Source organism: Antechinus flavipes, chromosome 4 (assembly GCF_016432865.1).
Source record: "Antechinus flavipes isolate AdamAnt ecotype Samford, QLD, Australia chromosome 4, AdamAnt_v2, whole genome shotgun sequence".
NCBI classification, from domain to species: Eukaryota; Metazoa; Chordata; class Mammalia; order Dasyuromorphia; family Dasyuridae; genus Antechinus; species Antechinus flavipes.
This window is the reverse complement of record NC_067401.1, coordinates 133,179,599-133,204,246: the sequence shown is the minus strand read 5'-3', so window position 1 is coordinate 133,204,246 and position 24,648 is coordinate 133,179,599. Positions and strand designations below refer to the sequence as shown.

General features: G+C 34.9%; 1 protein-coding gene across 2 annotated transcripts; it reads right to left on the bottom strand.

The window, feature by feature from the left end:
• Positions 1-7,546: 7,546 nt before the first annotated feature.
• On the bottom strand, positions 7,547-24,233 carry KRT222 (keratin 222). Of its 2 annotated transcripts, none has more exons than XM_051994542.1 (6): positions 24,070-24,233; positions 17,738-17,866; positions 13,538-13,758; positions 11,569-11,645; positions 10,353-10,458; positions 7,547-9,712 (listed from the first exon to the last, which is right to left on the bottom strand). In XM_051994542.1, the coding sequence occupies exons 1-6, from the start codon at positions 24,163-24,165 to the stop codon at positions 9,484-9,486; spliced, it is 858 nt and encodes a 285-aa protein (XP_051850502.1). In that variant the 5' UTR covers positions 24,166-24,233; the 3' UTR covers positions 7,547-9,483. The 2 variants fall into 2 exon arrangements, with proteins under 2 accessions (XP_051850502.1, XP_051850503.1); XM_051994543.1 differs by having other exon boundaries at positions 23,988-24,086.
• Between the last annotated feature and the right edge of the window lie 415 nt (positions 24,234-24,648).

Here is a 24,648-nt window from a genome sequence, read left to right as displayed (position 1 = left end):
TATATATATATATTTATACATACATACATATATATATATATACCCCCTCAAGAAAACATACAAATAAGTTGGTTGTTTGTTTTTAAAACTAAATGCAATGAAAATGGAAGACAACCTTAGAGGAAGACACTGAGAGGAGATGGGGGGGTTGGAATTCTTAAAAGGCCTTTTCTAGAAAAAAAAATGAAGTCAAGGAAGAAGGAAGTCAGGGAAGACAGATGGTGGAGGCACAGGAGACAGTTAGTGAAAATGGACTTTATAAAAAGGTTGGGAAGTATCTATTGAGCCAGAACAAAATATAGCAACAAATTTACTTTTAAAATTAGGCAGCTAGATGACACAGTGGATAGAATACTGGAATGTGGAGGACTTGAATTCAAATTCAGCCTTAGACATTTGACATGTACTAGCTTGTGATCTTGGATGCTAAAAAAATATTAAGCAGATAAGGATAGGGCCTAAATTTATGATTTTATTAGTTTAGGGAACCCTTTGATAAGGAAACTCCCTCTACTAAAACATATTGGTACTTCTCTGCAAGGTATATAGTCTGAGGTTTTTAGACCACTGACATGTTAAGTGATTTTCCAGGGTTACAAAGTCAGTATAGATCAAAGACAGGATTTGAATCCAGATCTTCCTGACTTCAAAGCCATCTTTCTATACACTATGCCACACTGCTTCGCCAAGTAAATATGATAATAGGAAATAATATTTTTGCAAAAATTGTTTTTTCCAATAATACTTTTTGTAGTCTTCTTAGGTCTCTCTATAATAATCAGAGTTTATATTAAACCCATCATGTTAAAATATTTTAAATAAACCTTAGGAATTGGGAAGAATGAGTATCCCCAATTTAACTTAAACAAGTCTGAATAACATGCTTAATTTGTATGTCAAAATTATCTTCTCAGTACATTAGGCCATTATCTCCCTAAAAAGTTCTGATTTTGCTTTTCTACATTGCTCAAAATGATTCTAAACTTCACAAAGGGTCTTCTCTGGTGCTCCACCCTGATATGGAGTTAGTTGACTCCTGATTTTCCAGGGCCAAGGAGGAAACAGGATGATAAAAGTTTTGGCTACACAATAAAAGTTCAATTGTTTTTCAATTGTTTCCAATTCCTCATGACCCCATTTAGGATTTTCTTGGTAAGATGCCAGAATGGTTTGCTATGTCTTTTTCCAGCTCATTTTATAGATAAGAAAATTGATGCAAACAGGGTTAAATGCCTTTCCCATAGTCACATTGCTTGTAAGTATCTAAGGTTAGCTCTGAATTTAAGAAGATGTGAATTCCTGACTCCAGCCCTGGCATTCTATAGTCTACGATAGATTATCTACCATGACACAGAAGGTTTGTAATCTGTAGTAATGGGTAAAGGATCTGCACCATTGAATCATGGATCTTGAATGAATTGATCTTGAATTATTGAAGGTCACATTATCAAAACAGAATTTAAGAGCTGTAAGATATCTCAGTGACTAGTACAATCCATATTAAAAGGATCCCTTTCCCACTATTACATTCCTGACCATAGTTATGCAGCCTTTGCTTGAAGATCTCTATTTTAGGTTAAAGAAACCCATTCCCTTTGAGGATTCTTTTAATTGCTAAGAAAAAAAAAATTCCTGGACATGAGACCTAAATTTGTTTCATCTTCCACTTACTCATCCTGGTTCTGCCCTTTGGAAACAAACAGAACAAAATGAATCCCTTTTCCATATGACAATCCTTCAAAAAGATATCTACATATTTTTAAGTTTGTTTTCTCTACTCTAAACATGCCTATCTCTTTCCACTAGTCACTCTATGGCTCACAAACCTGGTTTCTTTCCTCTAGAAGTTATCAATATCCTTCTTAAATTGTGGTTCCTAGAACTGAACACAATTCTCCAAATGTAGTCTGCCCAGGGAGAGAAGAATGGCACTATTACCTCCTTATGGATAGAAGAGATACATTTCTTCCTTTAGCTCAATATGGCATTATTTATTATTATTATTATTTTATTAATTTTATTATTTTAGCAGCCACATCACACTGCTAGAATATTCAGCTGGCAGTTTTATGAAAACCTCCAGATCTTGTTAAGACAAATTGCTTGCTAACTATACTTTCCCCATTATATGCTTCTAAAGATGATTCCAAAGTATAAGATTTTTACATTGGTGATAACAATAGTCAGCATTTATGTAATGCTTTATGATTTATCAAGTGCTTTACATATGTTATCTCATTTGATAACAATCATGTGAGACAGATGTTAATATTATTCCCATTTTATAGCTTAGGAAACTGAGGTTTAAAACTATCACGTGACTTGTCTAGGGTTACCTTAAGTTTCTGAGGCAGGATTCGAACTCTGGTCTTTCTGATTCTATCTAGTATTTTATCCCCTATGCCAGCTTGCTGGCAATTTGTTTCTTGAATTTCATCTTATTAGATTCAGTTCCAGTACTTTTCTTTTGTCTGTCATTGTTTCTCTGAATCCTTATTATGGTATCCTCCAAAATTTATGTCATCTTCCAATTTGATGGGCATATCATTTAAGCCATTATCCATGTCACTGATAAAAATGTTAAATATGTTCTTAGATCATTGATCAAGAGCTGGAAAAAACTTAGAGATCATGTAATCTCATTTTACAGATGAGAAGGCTAAGTGACATATATACGCAGTGATATTATATATACAGCAATATTTGGCAGAGCTGGTATTTGAATTCAGCTGTTGATTCTAAGGCTAGTCCTCTATCCAAGTATTTTATAAATATTGAGTATGAAAAAGACCTGGAACAAATCAATTGATGAACCCTCCTCCTCCATCTTCCCCCTTCCTCCCCCCTCCCCCTCACCTCCTGAGCTGATATGTCATCTTTTGCAGCTCTCAACTAAAGGAGCTCTCAGTGCTCTTGAAGTCAAGTCATCTATAATAAGACTTCTTAAACTTTTTCCATTTGCAACCCCTTTTTGCTTGAGAAATTTTTATATGACTCCAGGTATATAGGAATATAAAATAAGTATATAAATTAAACATTTACTGATAATAAATCATTATTTCATGACCCCACATTCAGTTACAAGACCCTATACCAGTTGCAAACCACAGTTTAAGAAGCTTTGAGTTGTCCCAATAAGTCTGGATCAGATTGATAAACTGTGCAGCTGGGGCTTCTCAGATAAGCAGTTCCCAAAGGGGGCTGCTCCTCTTCTTCCTTCTGCCCCTTCTCAACCCTGTAACCTCCAATCTGGAGGAGACTGCTCCTTTCTCCTTCTATGCAACCTCCCTTTTTTGCTGTAACACATAAACTACTCAAGGTACTAGAACTGCTGGACCCTTTTGTACCTAATATAGAAGATACTTGACATTCCTGTCTTTTGCTCTTTCTTATAATAAAATAAGTTATTACTCATGTTCTTGAGTTGTGACTGTTCGTTGACAATATAAAACTGTCACATGCCTTGAGTTGTGACTGTTCGTTGACAATATAAAACTGTCACATGCCCACATATGTGTGTAAAATTAACTCTGTATATATAGATGTATCTATTATTGAAATTGTGTTTGTGCACTATGATGTTTGAACTTAAAAGGTTCAAATTTATATACATTTTTTTTTGCTTTCTTACTTATAGGATTTATTCTTGTCAATCCAGATTTTAGTATTTGGAGCACTATTCAAATTGGGCAATTGTTCTTTGTCTTAGAAAATGCTGCCTTGTTGACAGATTATATTAGTAAACTTATTTGCCAGTTGTCAGTATCAACCAAATTCCTTTCTTCTTGGCACAGTTTTACTGCCAAATTCTACCCAATCTAAAGCTAATGTTTTTAGAAGGAAGATAATCCAGTATTGTGGGAAGTTTGAAACATTTTAGAATCATATTTGTGCTAATTCCTATTGCCATAAATTGTAAGCAATTTATGAGAACAGAGACTATTTTTGTTTGTGTGTTCCTAGCATCTAGTACAGGACCTGATACATAGTAGATATAGAAAACAATCAAGTTTTTATTAAACATTCACTATGCACTATGATTACTGAATTGAACTGAATCTTTTATACACTCCTATTTTTCTTTAGGAATCTCTGGTGGAGAATGATATCAGTAAAGTATAAAAAATAAATACAGAGTTAAAAAAAGCAGCTATTTCCCATAAATAATCTGAATAAATTTTGTTGACATTGCTTTTAGCAGTATAGAGACCTATTTATGAAGAGGACCTCTGGCAAATAGGAAAGTGAACAAAGACTTTGTGATTAAAGAACTTGGTTTCAAATCCTACCTCTGATATTATTTCTCATGTGATCTGGGCAACCAATCAATAGACAAATTTTTATTCATTGCCTACCACAGGCTGGACATCTAACATCCCTGAATATGTTCCCATAAAATGAGGTCCTTTACCAGCTCTTGCTCTATAATCTTGTGTCCTTTCTGGGTTGGATTTTCAGAAGCATTGTAGTATAGTGAGTGCAGAGAGCAGTGAATTTAGAATCAGAAAACGTGGATTTAAATTTTGCCTCTGTCCTTATTGCTTGTGTGATCTTACTGTGTGATTAGGGATAAGTCACAACTTGCCTGGACCCAGAGGTATGCATTTATCTAGGTCTGTGCATTGAGCAGTTATGATTAGGTTCTGAGTATTAATGGAATTGCTTCCTGAGGCAAGCAGCGAAGGGCACTGATGGGGATCATTTTAACCTCATTGTCCCACTCTCTGTGAAGGTCATGGGTAGTCCCACCATGTTATGTCTGGTCAGAAATCTGAGTTATATCAAATCTCTGAGGTTAAATTTCTCCTATAAATCTTTCTGTGTATAAACCTGTCGCACCATCTTTGCTGAATCCTTTTGGGTTATACCCAGCATAGCACCCTGCCTCTTATCCACCCTGTCCTGGACCATGTGATAGCTCTCCCCTTATACCCCACCATATCTCTATTTTTTCTCCTTCTTATAGCTAATTAACTATTTTAGGGTGCTAAACTCAATAGATTTAGCCTGCCAACTAAGGACATACTCCAACTTCATGGGATTCCTTTTCTCCTGGTTAATTGTGAGTTACACTAGGGAACTTGTTTTTCCCACCTTTAATGGTTAAAACCTTTTCCTTGCTAGCTGTATGTTCTCCCCAACTCTATTTCATATTTAGGACTCCTGGGGTTTATTGTATCTCTTTTGTCTGTAACCTCTTCTCCTAAATAAACTTATTGTTTGGCAAAAAGAATGGCTATTCGAGCAAATATAATATAGATGACAATACTACCTAAACGAATCTATTTATTTAGTGCTATATCAATCAGACTCCCAAAAAACTATTTTAATGACCTAGAAAAAAATAACAACAAAGTTCATATGGAAAAACAAAAGGTCAAGAATTTCAAGGGAATTAATAAAAAAAAATCAAATGAAGGTGGCCTAGCTGTACCAGATCTAAAATTATATTATAAAGCAGCAGTTACCAAAACCATTTGGTATTGGCTAAGAAATTGACTAGTTGATCAGTGGAACAGGTTAGGTTCAAAGGACGAAACAGCCAATAACTTTAATAATCTAGTGTTTGAAAAATCCAAAGACCCCAGCTTTTGGGATAAGAACTCACTATTTGACAAAAATTGCTGGGAAAATTGGAAATTAGTATGGCAGAAACTAGGCATTGACCTACACTTAACACCGTACATCAAGATAAGGACAAAATTGGTTCATGACCGAGGCATAAAAAATGAGATTATAAATTAGAGGAACATAGGATCGTTTACCTCTCAGACCTGTGGAAGAGGAAGGAATTTATGACCAAAGAACAACTAGAGATCATTATTGACCACAAAATAGAAATTTTTGATTATATCAAATTGAAAAGTTTTTGTACAAACAAAACAAATGCAGACAAGATTAGAAGGGAAGCAATAAACTGGGAAAACATTTTTACAGTAAATGATTTTGATAAAGTCCTCATTTCCAAAATATATAGAGAATTGACTCTAATTTATAAGAAATCAAGCCATTCTCCAATTGATAAATGGTCAAAGGATATGAACAGACAATTCTCAGACGAAGAAATTGAAACTATTTATAGACATATAGACACATGAAAAGATGCTCCAAGTCATTATTAATCAGAGAAATGCAAATTAAGACAATTCTGAGATACCACTACACACCTGTCAGATTGGCTAGAATGACGGGGAAAGATAATGTGGAATGTTGGAGGGGATGTGGGAAAACAGGGACCCTGATACATTGTTGGTGGAATTGTGAACACATCCAGCCATTCTGGAGAGCAATTTGGAACTATGCTCAAAAAGTTATCAAACTGTGCATACTCTTTGATCCAGCAGTGTTTCTACTGGGCTTATACCCCAAAGAGATACTAAAGAAGGGAAAGGGACCTGTATGTGCCAAAATGTTTGTGGCAGCCCTCTTTGTAGTGGCCAGAAACTAGAAACTGAGTCAATGCCCATCAATTGGGGAACAGCAAATAAATTGTAGTATATGAATATTATGGAATATTATTGTTCTGTAAGAAATGACCAGCAGGATGATTTCAGAAAGGCCTGGAGAGACTTACATGAACTGATGCTGAGTGAAATGTGCAGGGCCACGAGATCGTTATATACTTCAATAACAATACTGTATGAGGATGTATTCTGATGGACCTGGCCCTCTTCAACAACGAGATGAACCAAATCAGTTCCAATAGAGCAGTAATGAACTGAATCAGCTACACCCAGTGAAAGAACTCTGGGAGATGACTATGAACCACTATACAGAATTCCCAATCCCTGCATTTTTGATTTCCTTCACAGGCTAATTGTAAACTATTTCAAAGTCCGATTCTTTTTGTATAGCAAAATAATTGTCTGGACATGTATACATATATTGTATTTAACTTATACTTTAACATATTTAATATGTATTGGTCAACCTGCCATCTGGGGGAAGGGGTCGGGGGAAGGAGGGTAAAAGTTGGAACAAAAGGTCTTGGAATTGTCAGCGCTGAAAAATTACCCATGCATATATCTTGTAAATAAAAAGCTATAATAAAAAAAAGAAAAGTATTTCTAAATTCATCATTAAAAAAAAGAATGGCCATTGTGAATTTTTCACATGATCTAACCCCAATACTGGGTGCTTCAGCTTTTGATACCTGAACATCAATCAGTCTCATTATCTGGAACTAGAAATTGCTCTCCTAAATAATATCATGTATACCTCAAAAATTGGCAATACAAATTAGGACTTGAGTTATTCATACTAAAGAAAGTGATAGAGAAAATGTTAACAATGCTTATTAAACTTCAAAGTATGCTGTGCGTACTTTTTTTGAGACTTATTTATTAAACATTTACCAATGGACCACTGCCTGAACCTGTGTTTCGACTATGAATTGAGGGAACTAAATTAAATAACATGTAGGGTCTCCTCAAGCTCTGAATCTGTGATTCAGATGAATTTATAATCTTGAATCTTAAATCTATGATCTGAATTTATGAACTTTGAAATGGAGGAAGTATTTAACAAACTAAAACACAATGCATGGTTGGATTCTTTGTTTCACCATCTTTATTGCAGTGGTATCACTTACTTTGGTAAGTTCACATTCCAGTTTAAAAGGCCTCCAAGCAAGTCAAACCTTGTTACAAATTCAAGTATTTTAAAATGTACATGTTATAAGCACAGAGAGCTGCATAGTAGAGTTACTAAGAACATTCACGATGCCAAGGGCACTGAAAAGAAATTTTACTAGATACATAGCTTATCATGATTTTCTGTTGTCTAGTAATATAGTGGTTATAGAACAGAGACTGAAATAGTTACATTTAAAATAAAAAAATAAAATAAAACCAGAAGGCAGACATCAGCATGTCTAACAGCAGGTTTAGTTTAATTGCTGATATTCTCATAAACATTTAATTGGCTGCTGTGTTCTCAGCAAAATGAAAAATCCCTTTTCACCAAATGGAAGAACCTAAACTTGCAAAAATTTAAATTGATTTAAAGAAAAAATTTAAAATTTCTAATATCCCTGTATTGTCATGTGAAAGATATGTTTTTCCCCCTACCTAAAATGTGTGTTCAAGTTTGAATTAGAAATGGGAAATACAATAAAGGCTTTATTAAAATGCTGACAAATCTGTAGCCCTTTAATGGTGATCCATTGACTGGAAAAGTATGGCTAGTTGAATTCAAACATGATTCTTGACTAAAAACAAATGAGTAGACCATTTAGTGTAAATGGATTTTCAATGTTTGAAGACCTGAAAATAAATTGTATTAAGCAAGTTTTGTTATTTTTTAAAGGGATATTCCTCATAGGTATGTTTTCTTATTTGCATTTTTACAGTTTAAACAATTTCTGAATTTAAATATCTTGCAAAGAACTCCTAGGTTGACTTAACAATTTATATTTTGATATCTTTAAATGACTCAATGATATATTCATATGTGAGATTATTTTACCCTGTTGCACTCAACCTGAGGTGCTTATTGGACATTGATGTTACTTGCATTTAATTTTGTAGGAGAAAAAAATTGTGGTGGTGGTCTTTTAGGTAACTATTTGTGTTCTTTTTAAACCACTTCTGGTAATTATAGCAACCATTTCTTCACTTTGTTTTTTGTTTTTCTTGTGTTGACTATAATACATTTTGTTGGCAACACACCGAATATGGTGTTTTGTGGGTAATGACTTTTCTTTTAAAGTCTGAAAGACAATAAAAACCAAAACTTGCATGGGTAGATTAAATATTATTTAACTGTATGTTCTTGTAGGTTGGATGAAGCTGTTTGTAGAAAATTATTCAATTGGGATGGATTGTTCACTTCAATACATATACAGCTGATTTCAAAGAAAAATTACCAGGCAGGTGAATAGTATATTCTCCTTTAAAAGGTTTTAACATTCTCTTTTTTTAATTAAAAAAAATTTTGTAGATAGAAAATAAGGTTCAGGTATATAATGGCTGGTCATGGGCTGGGACAAAAAAAGGGGAAGTGCTGTTGTTTCAAAAATTTTGAATGAATTTATGAATAAAATGGTTATTGCTAGTCTTATATTACTGATTAGAAAAGAAAAAATGTGTTTAATCATTTTGGTCAAAATAAGGGATTTAAATATTTCAAAGCAGTTTTGGGCGAAAATGTAAAGTATGATTGACACATTTTAATTCTTAAAACCCCTGTATGTCTGAATGGAAGGGGAATGAGAGGAGGGAAACAATATTTGGAAATAAATAGAACAAAATAAGTATTAACTATCAATAAAATTTTTTCTCCAAAAACAACTATTAGATGTTGGATTTTGAAAAATCTTATTTCCTTATCTTTTTTCTTTCAAAGAGAACTACATGTTCATTGTATGTGTTAACACAATGATTTAATAACATTTCCTTTTTAGTAACATTTGGGGACACAAAGGATGCCCATTTAGATTCATCTGGATGTTATTTTCAAATCCCATTACATACAGTCTTTGGATTAATTAGCTCCTGTTGAAGGTTTGATAGAGGGGATGCTGCATGACCTCCGCATAATGAGCCTGACCTCTATGTCGGGTAGATTATCTTGTTTAGTCTGTAAGCACCCTTCATCTGTGGCTGCTAAGTGTAGATCAAATCGTAGAGAAACAGATTTTTTCCTTAATCGTGGGTTATCTTTAAAGAAAGAACCTTCCCATTCTTTAATAACTTCATCCACTTTTTCTGTCCTGAAATTAAAAATCAAATCTTGTATTAAGGAGAGAATTAATGCACTGGAAACATGGAAAACAGTAGAAAAACATGGGGCGAAGGCAGAAAATCTAGGCATTTTTGTAGGAAAAAACGTAACTAAATTTTCTGTGGAGGCAAAACATGTAAAGTTCTGTTTTAGGGTTGTATTTTCAAGAAAAATAATAACAAAAGGGTAGTCCTATTATATTTGAGGTTTTTTTCCAATTGGAATATATTTGAAAATATCAGCATATTATATCAATAAATACTAGTAGATATTTATTTCAGATTAAAATTTTATATTAGCTTAATTTAAGAATTTGATATATTAACTTAATATAAAAATGTGAAAAACAAATTTAAATAAAGAAAATCGGATTTCAATTCTTTTCATTACTGGGATTGCTCATTTATTTTCAATTTAAATAAATATTTTCCATTTATTTCTTATTGTTTCTTTGAAAGTCATTCATTTTAACATTTCCATGCCTTAAGCAACTCTCTAAGAGTAGCTGAGAAGCTAATGATCTGCATTAGTAGAGAGAATTTCTTCACCTAGGCATTTTCTATGACAATTCATAGTTTTGGTCTTCATCCCAGTCCCTCCCTATCCCCTGCACAAATGATTTTTCTTACTGTATGGTCCCGTGAGCTTCAGTACTTTCCTTCACAATGCTTCCATTTAAGATGGCCTGTTTGGTCACTGTTTCTACCTTTTCTTTCTCACGTTTGTGTATGACCTCTGTTGAAAAAGATGCTTCCTGAGGAATGTAGCATTTACTAGATACTGAAACTTATTCATTAAAACATGAAATGATGAAAGACAGCTTGGAATAATAGATTGGAGAATTAGTTTTGGAGTCAAGAAGACCTGATCCCCAGTGCTAGGATACACATATTCCTTTCTTTCAGCCCCTTAGATGATAGTATCTAGGCTTCCTACCCAACCACTTTTTCACTCCCTCATTACCTTGCATATATTTGATATATGTTTTTATATTATTTATTTCAAGAGTACATGAGCTTTTTGTTGGTAGAAACTGTTTTATTTTTGTCTTTGTATCTCAAGTGCCGAATACAGTGCCTGACACAGAGTAATTACTTAATAAAAACTTGTTGATTTTCTTTTATCTGTGGGATCATGGTAAAATCACTTAAACACTCAGTGTTCTGTGCAAATCTCTAGGAATATAAGTTAACTAGGTCTGTTAACTTGGTTTAAAATAAAAAGATTTTTGATAGCTGTATTTCAGCACAATTGGTTTCTTTTATGATCTTCTGTTTTTTCATTTTATGAATTTAAAAATCTTATTCTCTGATTGGGTTGGTAGGCTTCATCAGATTACCAGAGAAATCCAGGACACACATAAAAAACTAAGGTATCCCTATTATAGGAAATTGTTGATCTAGTGGAAGGCATTTTCACATGCAAAGTTCCCTTTGCCAATGAATCCCAGGCCCAGGCAATTAAATAGTAATCTGTAATTGGTTCAGGCTATATAAATTAAACATTGTGAGTTTTTGCTTGCTGTTTTTAATATTCAATGTCAACTCATGATACAAGCCTTTTAAATGCTAAGTTGTAATAATAATGTCATTTTAAGGTTTGCAAGCCACCATATCTTTACTATTTCATTTGATCTTTACAACCCCATATAGTAGATTATTTTGTTATCTTCATTTTTCAGAGGATGAAGATGAGGTAGAGAGAGCTTAAATGACTTACCTAGAATCATATAGCTAATAAATGTCAGGTAGGATTTGAACTCAGGCCTTCCTAACAAATCCAGAATTCTAGCTCCTATACCACTTAGCAACCTATGTAGTGATTTACTAATGTTAGCAGACTCACCTGCAGGTAAGATAAAGCCTACTCGACTTGTGGTAGACTTTCTATCTCCTTTCCCAGATTGAGCAGAACCATAATATCTGAAGAAAAAATAGAAAGAACTGTATTATGATAATTAAAAAAATAGTTAGTTAATCTAGATCTTGAATGACAAGGACTTTCTTAATATATACAACTCTGAGGAAATTAATTACAATTTGAAATTTTTCATCTATATTTTTCCAAGGGTTTAGTTATTTCATATATCATATGTTCAATAAATGAATGTCAAAGATACATGTGTAGATACTTAGAAAGACATAAATACACAAAGTTAATGAAAAATTTTTGAAAGGTTTTGAAAAATTTCATCACATTCCTTTTAATAATCAGAGATACCTGGGATGTCAGCAAACTCAAATGGGGAGTTACTATTCTAGAATTTTACCTGAGAGGCTTTTAGAGTTAAATCATAATATCAAGTATGTATAAAAGAGGATCCTTTATCTTCCATTTTGTGAAATAAAGGGGCCTGGTAATGGAAGCATGGGCCTTGAATTTGCTAGCTAAAGGCATTTTATGGCCTTGGTTGTAGTATAGTTTTGAGATAGTACTTTAGTTCATTTCTTAGATATTTCCTCTCTCCTCAATCCCTCCCCTCCCCCCCCCAAAATAAACATCATAAAACAAATAAATAAAACTCAACAAAGTATAGAAATTTTGTTTTATGGGCATTTGCAGAGTTAGAGATCAAAGGATTTCGTTATCTCTTAAGCTTGTAAGTGGTTGAAATTTCAGTTTGTGGGAATGACTGAATTTAGTCCTCCTTTCAAGGTAATCATCATTCCTTTCTGTCTACAAAGAACTGCCTTTGAAATCATGCTTAGAAAAATGTTTTGCCATCGCTGTAATATCAAATAATGCTCACTTATATTTTGTTGTTGTTTTTATTGGGTTTGCTATTTATTTCATTGCTACTGGGAACTACTGCTATGGAAATGACCTCTACCGATGTGGGCCAACATCTGCTCTTCTGCAATTTAAAATCTTAAGAGAGAGTTGCTTGGGGAGCTGAAAGACTGAATGAATTTCCCAATATGAACCAATGTTTCAGAGGATCTGAGCACAAGTTTCCCTGACTCTGAAGCCAACTTTCTATCTACTATACTGTACTCACCCTCCAAGATTTTGTAGAGCAGGGGATTGATTATGAGTAGTGATGTATGGATTTGAACATTTTTACCTTATTTTGTGCTTGGTTCATGCAAGACACAGAATAGTCTAAAAATAAAAAGCACATGAATCTCGAGAATAAGTGAGGGTAGTACCTGAGAGTTACTTACCTTAATGATCTATGTGTCAGTGATTTCATTTCCTATGTCTGATTCAAGTATTTTCACAACTGATTTGTAGAGGGCCAAGACCTAGTCTTCCATCTGTTAATTATAGTCTCTAACCAGAAAGACTCATCTTCATGAGTTAAAATTTAGCTTCAAAACCTTAGTAGCTGTATGACCCTGGATAAGTCACTTAACCCAGGCTGCCTCAGTTTCCTTATCTGTAAAATGAACTGGAGAATGAAATGGCAAACCACTCCAGGATCTTTCCCAAGCAAACCCCCGATGGGGTCATGGAGAAATGGACATGATTGAAAAATGATTCAACAACAATTTACTCCCAGATGTGGAAGCCCCATTACCAAGGCAGGTTAACATTTTTTCTTGACTTGTAGTCTTAAAAGAGTTGCCTGAAGTTGCTAAGAAGTTTAGTATCCCTAGGATCACAGAGCCATTATGTGACAGACTTAGGACTTGATCTCAGGTCTTCCTGACTGAGCATCTAGAAAGATGCTATTTTTATCTATTATCTTAGGAACTTGATAAATAGAATGAGATTATGCTGATAGTTTGGGGGATAGTTTTTTTTTTTGGGGGGGGGGTTCATGTTCTCTTTTTCTTTCTGATTACTTCATTCTCTAGATGGCATTGAGTACCTGATTTCTTCTTTTTCCAGAAGGCGGCGATACGTTGCTAACTCTTGTTCTAATCTCATTTTAGTGTTAAGTAGCATTTCATGCTCTCTGAGCTGCTTTTCGATTCCTTGCCTCACTTCTGCCAGTTCTTTCTCCAGACCTTCAATGACAGCTTCTAGGTCTTGAAGTTGAGTCTGATAATGTTGCTCTGACTCTTGTAGTGAATTTTCCAGGCCCCTTTCCTGTTTAACCAACCAATACAAAATATAGCTTTGAAATCTTATTTGAACTATCAACAGTGATACATATTTAGGCATGTTATATAGAGGTTTCTTTCTTTTTTTAGGTTTTTAAAGAAATTTATTCACATATTTAATATTTCCCCCCAGTTACATTCAAGACAAAAAAAATTTACATTTGTTTTTAAAATTTTTTACTTCTGGGTTCTCTCCCTTATCCCCACCCGCAATTAAGAAACCACATGTGAAGTTATGTAAAACATTTCCATAAAAGTCAAGGTGTAAAAGAAAACATAGATCTCTCATCCTAATGAAAATAAAAACCCTCAAGAAAATTAAATTTAAAAAAAGAGAAAAAAAGAGAGAATGCTTCATTTTGTATTCAGACACAATCAATTCTTTCTTTGGGTATGATTAGCATTTTTCATCCTAAATCCTTCAGAGTAGTTATGGCTGATTAGGCAGAGGTTTCTTACCCATTACAATAGGAATTCTTAATCTTGGTCTGTGCCTAGATTTTGGAGAAGTACTTGTATGAATTTGGATGGGAAAAAAAATTACATGTTTATTTTCACAATTCTCTAACTGAAGTTTAGCATTTCCTTCAATTATTTAAAGTTATTATTCTCAGAAGGAGGATATAGGCTTCATTAGACTGCCCAAGAGGCCATGAAATAAAAAAAGTGAAGAATGAGCTTATATCTCAAGGAAGGAATTGATAATGAGTAAATGCTCATGCAACCCAAAATATTTATAACAGGATTTTTTGGGATAGCTAAGAATTGGAAACAAAGTAGGTACTCATCAAATAGGAAATAGTTAAACAAAATCATGGTGCATGAATGTAAGGGTTTATTACTGTTATATATGAAATGATTTGTGTGATAAGTACAGAGAAGCATGGGAAGATCCTCATGAACTAATGGAGAGTGAAATAAACAGAATCAAGAAAACAACATAGCCAGTAATTACAACAATGGAAATGGAAATGAAAAGATTACACATCAAAAAATCAAAAGTAAATATAAAAAATTATAAAGATCAAATAGGATTCAAATGAAATTATATGAGAAGACAGCCCTAACCCACTTCTTGTACCAGTAGGAGATTAACAGGTATGACACATTACATATATTTTCAGACATTTTCCATATTTTGTTCAATTGTACTGAATTTCCCCCCTCTAGTTTAGATAGAATCATCATTTTTATTATATTGTCTCTGTCCACCCATGTACAATCATATTGATTCTTCAAATATTTAAATCTGACTTTATTTGTACAGAATATATTTTGTAATTTCTGGGTTTGCTTGGCAATTATACTCTCAGGTATTTTATGCCGACTACAATTAATTTACATGGGGTTATCTTTTACTATGTCTTCTTGCAGGGCTTTGTTGGATCAGCAATAAATTTTTTCTTTGATATTCACTCTTTGTAGATACAAGACCCAATCCAGATCCTAATGGAAGGTATCTGTCAGCCCCTAGCTAATTCTACCTTGTTCCTCAAATAATTCAATACCTGTATTAATTTCTATTCTAACTCATGAACTTATACAAGGATACTTAAACATAAATGCTGATGTTCCCGCAAATATCCTGGTCACCCATATCCTTAATCTATTCAGCTCCTATGACTTATTCCTTTGATTCACTTCAGCTCCAGACAATATCTGCCACAACTCATAAATGTTTTACTTTTGTTGTCAAGAATTCTGACATTTCTTTATCTGACTACAACCCTCTATCATCCTGTCTCTCCCAAATCCTTTTAAACTCTTTGTCCTTACTCTGATCTCTAAGTACTCAAACTCTCATTATTTTTTCAGGTTATCCTCTGACCTCCCTTTCCTCCTTTTCTATGCCTTTAACTATTTCAACTTTATACTTTCTACTGTTTTTGAATCCCTTACCTCCTGATCATGTTACTGCATATACTTGGCCAAACTCTAAACCTGGATTACCTTTTCCATTTGCCTACTATTTGCAATTTGAGCATCATCGTGATTTTCTTACTCTTCTTCATCTCATACTGAGCTGTGTGTGAAGGATGTCCTTGTGTCTCTGAACTAGGCTTATGGCCTTTCCCTGGGACCATTACAAAAATCTCCTAACTTATTTCCTTGTTTTATATCTCCCCTCTCTAATCTTCCTTCTATTCAGCTGCCAAACTGATATTCCTAAAGCAAAATGCAGTTCTTACTATGTAACTATTCTGCTCAAAAAACTGTGATGATTTTCTATTATGTTGGGAAACAAACACAAAATCTCTATTTCCATTTAAAATTCTGCATGACCTATTTTCAACCTAATTTTTCAGGCTTATTATTCATAATTTCCTTTTACACATACTTTAGTCTATCCAAACTGGCCTTCCTGCTGATCCTGATTAATCGTGGTAATCCATTTCCCTTCTCCATGCTTTTGTATAAGATTGTCTCCAATGCCTTAAACAGAATTCACTCTCACCTCTACATCTTACAACCTTTATCTTCTTTAAAAGCTCAGCTCAAACACACCATGAAGTCATTTCTGATCTCCATGCCCTACCTCCTTCTCTCCCAACTGCTGCTAATGCCTCCTTACCTTGTATATACTTTTAGAGCTAGAAGAGAGTTTAGGAGTCATTGAGTTCAAATTTCTCATTTTATAATTGAAGAAACTAAGACACAGAGAACCTAAGTGACTTTCCCAGCAACAGTGTACAGGTAAGTGTCTGAGACAGGACCCTATACACTGTGTCAAACATGTTGCACATTTTTTTCCTCTGATGGAATATAAGTTCCTTGAGATCAGTGCCTAACACATAACAGATGCAGCACAGGGGGCAAAGTGCCAGACATGGAGTCTGAAAGACCTAAATTCAAATCTAACCTCAGATACTTACTACCAGTGTGACCCCGGGTAAATCACTTAACCCTATTTGCCTCAGTTTCCTCATCTGTAAAATGAGCTGGAGACGAAATGGCAAATCACTTCATTATCTTTGCCTTGAAAATCCTAAAAGGATCATGAAGAGTTGGATCTGACTGAAATGACTGAACAAAAATAAATATTATTTGACTGGTGCCAGTTTCTGAAGAATTGTACTCATACCAAGATATAATCAAGTAATGGACAGAACTCTGGTCTTAGAGTCAGAAAGTCCTGAGTTTGAATGTGATCTCAGACAGTGTATGACTTTGGACAAGTCATTTAACCTATATTTGTTAGTTTCCTCACCTGTAATATAAGGATAATAATAGTACCTATCTTCTAATTTTGTCATGAAGATAAATTGAAAAGGCATTTGAAAAACATTTGCAAACCCTAAAGCACTATATAAATGCTAATTATTATTATTATTTGTGTTGTTATTATATACAAAAGACACTGCTGCTTAAGGACATCCCAGGAGGATTCTTTTGCATGGCTAAGAATCCCTAGGTATGCTTAATCTCATCTCAACTTTCTTCTATCTCTATTTTAAAAATGGGGATATGTCTCTTTAGTTTTAAAAGAAAATTTAAAATAAAAATCAAAATAAAAAATCAGAATAAAATTAATTTAAAATTAAAATAGAAAACTATTCTTTGGCAAGGACTTTTGGGGAAAGAATATAAAGTTCTTCTGCATGAACATTTTCCTAACAGATTACTTTTAAAAAATAGCCAATCACCCCTTTATTAACATGTCTATAAGAATAAGGCATTTGCTATTTCCTACCTTTTTTATAGGTCCAAAAAATCTCAGGATTCTAAATCAAGTCTTATTTTATTTTTCAGGTGCACAAAATCATGATTGAGCTATCACATGTACAGTCCCAGATAAAGAGAGAAAGAGGTCTAGGAATAGAATTCTGTGGCTTTGACCTTGCCCTTCTTACTAAGACTAATGGACAGTTTTCCTGTTCCTCTCTTAATCAGATAACAACAGGAGACTAAATGGACTCATTTTTCACTTGGGCATATATGAGGTTAGTTTTTTTCACTAGTCTCACCACGGCATGGAGAGATTCAATTTCCACTTGCAGATGGTGCCATTGACGGCGGGCCTCTTTGAGTTCTGCTTGGGCTGCCTTTAGTGCTTCTTCATCTTTGTCCATTTTCTTGCTTAAGTCTTCTTCTAGCTATAGGACAAAAAGGGAGGCATAATTACAAATGAAAAACTTTATAGAAATTCAGCATTAAAAACCCCCTAAGAACCACTGTCTTTTTCCCAATTATGTGTCTTGGTATTAGGTTATAGAACTTGATTTTGCTTGTATCAGCTCTGCTGCTAACTAGTTTTGTGATCCTGAGCATGTCATTTCATGGTTGTTTTCTCTTTATGTGAGCTGAATTAACTCTATGAACTTTTAGCTTCAAAATTCTATAAAATTCATTTTGTGAAAAGATGAAAAATCATTCTTAAGTTTTTTATTTCTTAACTTCTCATACCTTTCTAGAGTTGCCCATATCTTTAACTCTTTTAAGATCACACAAACATCATAAGGTAGTGGTAGCCAGATTGACAAGTAGGATTATTTTGCATCTTGGGCAATCCCTCCAAACTACATTAAGCACAAATAACAGGAATGGTATCTTACATTGTGCTTGGAGGTGTGGGGTAGGGTGGTGAAGAACCTTATGGGATGAAACGGAGACTCTTGGACATCAGGTGGACCCTGTGAGTGAGGCTTCCCATATGCTCTCCTTCTAGAGGAAGAGTTAAGGGTATGTAGGAGTCATATCTTACTATCTTCCAGGAACTGATTGTTAAATCTTCAGTTTGAGTATTTATACCAATAAGAAAATGGCAGATGCTAAAAAGCAGGCCTTGACTTATTGCTTATTGATTGTCTAGACTTAAGAAAGGTATGGAAAAAATATTACTAGTACAGATTAAACTTAAACGTGTGTCCTGCATCTGTGTACTTAAGTATGTACATATGTGTAGATGTATGTATATATGTACATATATATGTAAATGTATATATAGAGAGTATGTGTTTCTATTTACCTATATTTACCACATATATTTATGTATATAGAGAAAGAGGGAAAAGAGAGACAGAGAGAGAGAGAGAGAAAGAAAACAGACACAAAGACAGACACAGAGAGACAGAGAGATATGAAGACAGAGACAGATGGAAAAACAGAGACAAATACAAAGAGAGAAAGAGACAAACACAGAGACGCACACACACATCTAGACAAATAGAAACACAGAAAGTCAGAGAAAGAGAAATAGACAGACAGACAGACACAGAGAGAGACAAGAAACAGACACATAGAGAGACATACAGAGAATAAGAGCAAGCTGGTTGTTAAATATTCATCATGTCTTCTTATTTTGGTGAATTAATCTGAAAAACCAAGGCTGAGGTCAATTGTGTGCTCATTGGTAGCATGTAAGGAGCCTAATTAACAGAGGGGAAAGTGGAATAGCAGCTCTCGTAATAAACAGATTGTTTGGAGGAGGATACCAATCCTCCTGTCCTAAACACACACACACACACACACACACACACAAATTCAGGTTAGAGTTGGAAGGAATTATAGAGACCTTGGACTCCAAAGCCTTTACTTTACTGAGGGATAATTAAAACCCTGGAGGTCAAGGTCTTGTTCAAAGTCACAGAGGAAAGCTTATTTGTACTCTTATTGAAATTGCAGCTGAGCTCAACTGTGGTCATAACTGTGGTCACCCAAATCTCATGGATTTGTAGATTGTCACTGTAGGAAAGGGACGTTAGAGACCATTTTGTCCAAAACTCTCTAATTTTACAGTGTAAATATGATAAGAACCGGAATTTATATAGCATCTAGTATGTGTCAGACATTCTTAAGAGCTTTATGAATGTAAAGGGCTGAAACTCTTGAGTTGCTGCACTGAAGTTGGACAACCGAGCACTTAAGGTTAATTACCAATTGGACAATATTAGCATATGCTTGGAAAATGTCCCTCCCCCCACTATTCTGTGCTGATTCTATAATTGATGTATACAGAGAATTGTAGGAGGGACTAGGGGGAGGAGTAATAAGACTAGCCGGAGTCACTTCTGGGCGGGGACAATGAGGAGAGGTCATGGAGATTCTGCTTCCATCACCTTTACTTCTATCCCTAAAGACCAAGAATAAAGACCAAGGACTTTTGCTTTTTCTGACTCCGGCTGATTCTAAGGTATCCAGGGTGCTAACTTGGTCTTCACATATGAATATCTCATTTAATCCTCACAACAATCCTGAGATGCTATTATTAACCAGATTTTACATATGAGGAAACTGAGGCAAATAGATTAAATGACTTGTCCAGGATCACAAAGGTAATAAATATCTAAGGTTGGATTTGAACTCAAGACTTCTAGACTCCAGATCTAGCATGGCATCCATAGCACAATCTAGCTGCAACAGAAGCATTGTTAGAGCAGGCACAAGAAGCCGGATCTCTGAATTATCCATAATTTGGTCTTTTAACCGGGTTTGTGAGATTTAGCTGTTCAAGTCTTATGATTCAATACAAACAACTAAGCAAGAGAAAGGGGTTCTTGTTTCTCTTAGGCACATGTTTACACACACACACACACACACACACACACACACACCCAAGATCCTTTATTCTTCAGTTCTTTGTTCTCTGGGGAGTTCTCCACATCTTCAACCTAATCCTCCTGGCCAACCCCTGGGGTTCCAGACTGTGGGAAATTTTGAGAATGCTGGGAGGGCAAAACTTTATGGGAAAGAAAAACATCTGGGAGGCTGAGACTTAACTCCTTGGGAAGTCACCACCCTCCAGGAGGACTGCCTGGAGGATATCCCTAGCTGATGGTGGGTGGAGTACTCATTTTGTTCTCTCATCAGGGCTTCTGGGCTTCTTGGCACACAATTCTGCCTTTTCTCTCCTGGATGTGAGAGGGCCAAGATTGTTGGCATTTATAGGATTAGCTGATGGGTTGGGGCCATGCCTTCCTTTCCAAGCTAGGTGTGGCAGAGTTTGGTCTGGCAGCTGTGCCCTCTGCCCACCCAGAAGTAGGTGAGAGAGCTGCTGCTAGTTCCACTTTCCTCATCCTTTCCCTGTGTCTAGATCCTTTCCTCCTCCAAATGCAGCCTTTTCATTCTTAGAAGAGCTGTGAGTGCCTCTTTAATTTTCTTAGTCTGGAACGATCCAATCTTGGAATTACAAACATGGAATGACTGGAGAGTAAGGGGGAGGAAAATTCAGTGAATGGCAATGTTATTATCACTATCTCTTAAAATTATTAATAATTCATGATGCTTTTCAAACAACAAATCAATACTATTTTAAAAATAATTTATGTTTTTAAAAAGTGAATGGCATATTAGATAGGGAAATGAATAGAATACAAGACCCAGAGTGAGAAAGACTTGATTCTCTTTCAGACACTAACAAGACCCTAAACAAGTCCCTTAACAGAAGTTCCCTCAGTTCCCTCAGCTACAAAAACAAGGGAATTGGAATCATTGGCCTCTAAGTTTTCTTCCAGGACTAAATCTGTGATCCTATAATGTGCTAATAACTTGTCAGTTTTTTTTTCTGTGTTTCTGTCGATCTACTTGTTTGTTCATCCCTATATATAAGCTCTGTATTTTCCTCTTGAACTCAGAATAACCACTGTACAATTTATGGCACAGTAATGAGGCTATAAGAAGGAGGAAATAAAGGTTACTTCTACCACTATTTTCTTAGCAAATACCTCACAACAACTAATAAATAGGTAGCATAACCCTTTTAACCTATTAATATGGCACTCTGGGACCAAATACATAGGTAAGGGAGAAAGCAGAAGAAGAATTTTATAAATATGAGAAAGTAAATTACTAATTACTTTGATTAAAAAAAAACTATCAGAGGAACTAAAATATCTCATAGTTCAGAGACCCTGACATTGATATCCCTGTCTCCTTCCTTCCTTCCTTCCCTCTCTCTCTCTCTCTTTTTTTTTTTTTTTTCATTTATATTCATTGGGATTATAATTTTCTTGAGTCTGCTTGGTTGTGACTTGCTATTTCATGTTCTGGTCAGATATTTTAGAATTATAAATTCAGCTTTGATGAAGCCAAGGAAATTTCATTAAGCTAATAGTTTCAAGACAGTGAAAGTTTATGGACAGAAGGGGTAGGACTAGGCGTCCTCATGAATTGCGGTTTCTCTTGTATCACTCAGTTTTTGGTATCAACTTGGCAAACTTACGCAGCTGCTTTATGATTGAATAATAGACAAAAAGGAAATAGAGAAGGTTTGGACACATCCCTTATTTCTGAATGCTAGCCAATAGTTGTTTCAGCACTATTTTTTTTTCCTATCTTTTGTTGGGAATAGTGGCCACTCTTAGCATTTGTCTTTCTTTTCCCATAAACAAATGAAAATTACTTGAAGAACTTATCCCAGCTAACTTTCTTTAGTCTTTCAAAAATGAATTTTCCACTGGATCTTAAGGCATATAAAACAACTAGACAGCCAGACAGCCAAACCAGAAAAAAAAATACATATATATGTGTGGCATGTTGTGTAGGAAGGCACTTCATTCTGATCGACTAATGACAACATTCTGACTTATGTAAGATAGAATCATTTGTACTATCTGATACTACAATACAAAGACTGCTTTCAAAAACTGACATCATCTGCATTCAGACTTTTTCCATGAAATACTATTTATAGAAGTGAGTAAAGTGCTCCCACTCTACTTGCATTTGAAAATTTCAATGTTGATTTTGAATAAATAAATGCTTCTGATATTAGGAACGTAGACTAAGATCTACAAGGGTCCTTAGAGGTCACATAATTTAAGCATCTCATTGTCCAGATGAGAAATTGAGACCCATACAAGTTACAGAATTTGCCCAATATTATCCAGACCCGGGATTTGAATGCTCGTCTTCTGACTCCAAATCCAGTGTTCTCTCTATTCTACTGCATTATTTTATCAAATCCATAAATGCTATTTAAAAATATCTAAATACATTATTTATATTTATACATAAAATACATTAAAATATGTTTTAAAAAAATATAGGGATAGCTAGGTAATGTAGTTGATAGAATGCTGGACCTAAAGTCAGAAAGATTCATTTTCCGAGTTCAAATCTGCCATTTACTAGCTATGCGACTCCTGGCAAGTCACTTAACCTTGTTTACCTCAGTTTCCTCATTTGTAAAATGAACTAGAGAAGGAAATGGCAAAGCACTCCAGTATTTCTGCTAACAAAATCCCAAATGGGGGTCAATATGACTGAAACAGCCAAACAACAACAACAACAATAAAAATTTAAAAATAACTTGCTAAAGAAATAAAGGCCTACATTCAGGGCTCAGTGATTTCCACCTCTCTTCTTCTTTCCCATTCTTGGACCAAGACTTCTTATTTAGCAACATGCTTAAACCAATACAATATTAACCTTACTATATTTGAGTGTGTAGATTTGATGACCTTTTTCAAAGAAATGGGCAGATTTTAAATTCAGATTTTGGTTTGTAAGCAATAAAAAACTGCTGCTTCTCTGTATATATCTTATCATTTTCAGGCACATTTGTAGATTGGGCCTGTGATAAATTGATGAAGAATCTGTTATGATAAAAGTGAATAATTCCAAGGAATTTAGGGTTTAGAACCTTATCAAGACTATTCTCTTCTAGCCTTTTAATATTTATATTGTATATACTTTGGGATGCAAATAATCATGAATACTCTTAATTTCTGGAATTTTAAAACTAAGTAATCTAGATAGGCATTAGAGAAGGCAGAAGAACTGGTTTTGACAAAATAGAGAATTATTCCTGAATGCTAGATTTCCATCACAGAGGATGATTCGAATGAGAATTTATCATAATAAAGTGAGCCTACATGTTTATTTTAATGAAAGAAGATGATGGAAATCTTTTAGATGGCTTAGTTTAAAAGAGGCAAATTAATCTCTCTATTGTAAAGCTTCAGATGCTGACTACTGAAACCATTCTCTATAAATAGCCCCTTTGTAACATCTTTGCAGGATACTTGAAATGCTTTCTTCTTGAAGGATGTCACAGAGGTCAGAGGGCAGCACATTCTGTCTGTGGTCCCCATGTCCAGTTAATCTCAATAACCTAATCCTTTCTGCAAAAACCCCACTCTACGAATTGCCCATGGCTGCATGCTATTTTTGCAAGATAAACATTGTATTTCCCTCTCTAGTCTAGTCCTAGTCGTATTGCAGTGAAAGCTGAATTCCTTCCCCAGTACATGCTGCATCGAAAAGGAAATACTGTACCTCATAGAGGCCGAGACAGGAATGGGGTAGACATGGATTGTCTCCTTATCCTGGAAGTTGCCTGCCTGTATGAAAGCATTACCTGGAGTCTCGTTGAGAGCACGGTCTCTATCTGATTTCTGGTGAGCAGCCTTTCATAGTTTGCCCTGATCTCATTGAGGAGCTGGGACAGCTCCATTCCTTTCCCATCCTCCACCTTGGCTCTAAGTGAATCTTATCGATAGGATGAGCCAGCCGCTGCAGTCTGCTCTGCCTGCAATGGGAGCACAGACAGAGAGAGCCCAGCAAAACTTTAAAGTAGCAGTGCTCCCTTTTTTAGAGGATGAGAATTTCTGGGCTTTTAATCCATTTTGCAGATGTACTGTTATGCAAACCACCCTTCCTGTGCCTAGGCATAGATGCTATTTATTATAATTGCTGTGGGTGCAATAGAGCTTTACGAGGTTAGGATGATAGAATAGGGAAAATAAAATGGAACTGTTCTTTCCTTCTTTCCACATGTTGATTTACTATAAACCCCAGCTCTTTAGAGCACATAGTTCTCTTTCTTTTACTGGGAGAAAGGAAACAAGCATTTTATTAAGTGCTTACTATGTGCCAGGTTTATTCTAAAATTTTTTTTTTAACAAATATTTTCTCATTTTATCCTCACAATAACCCT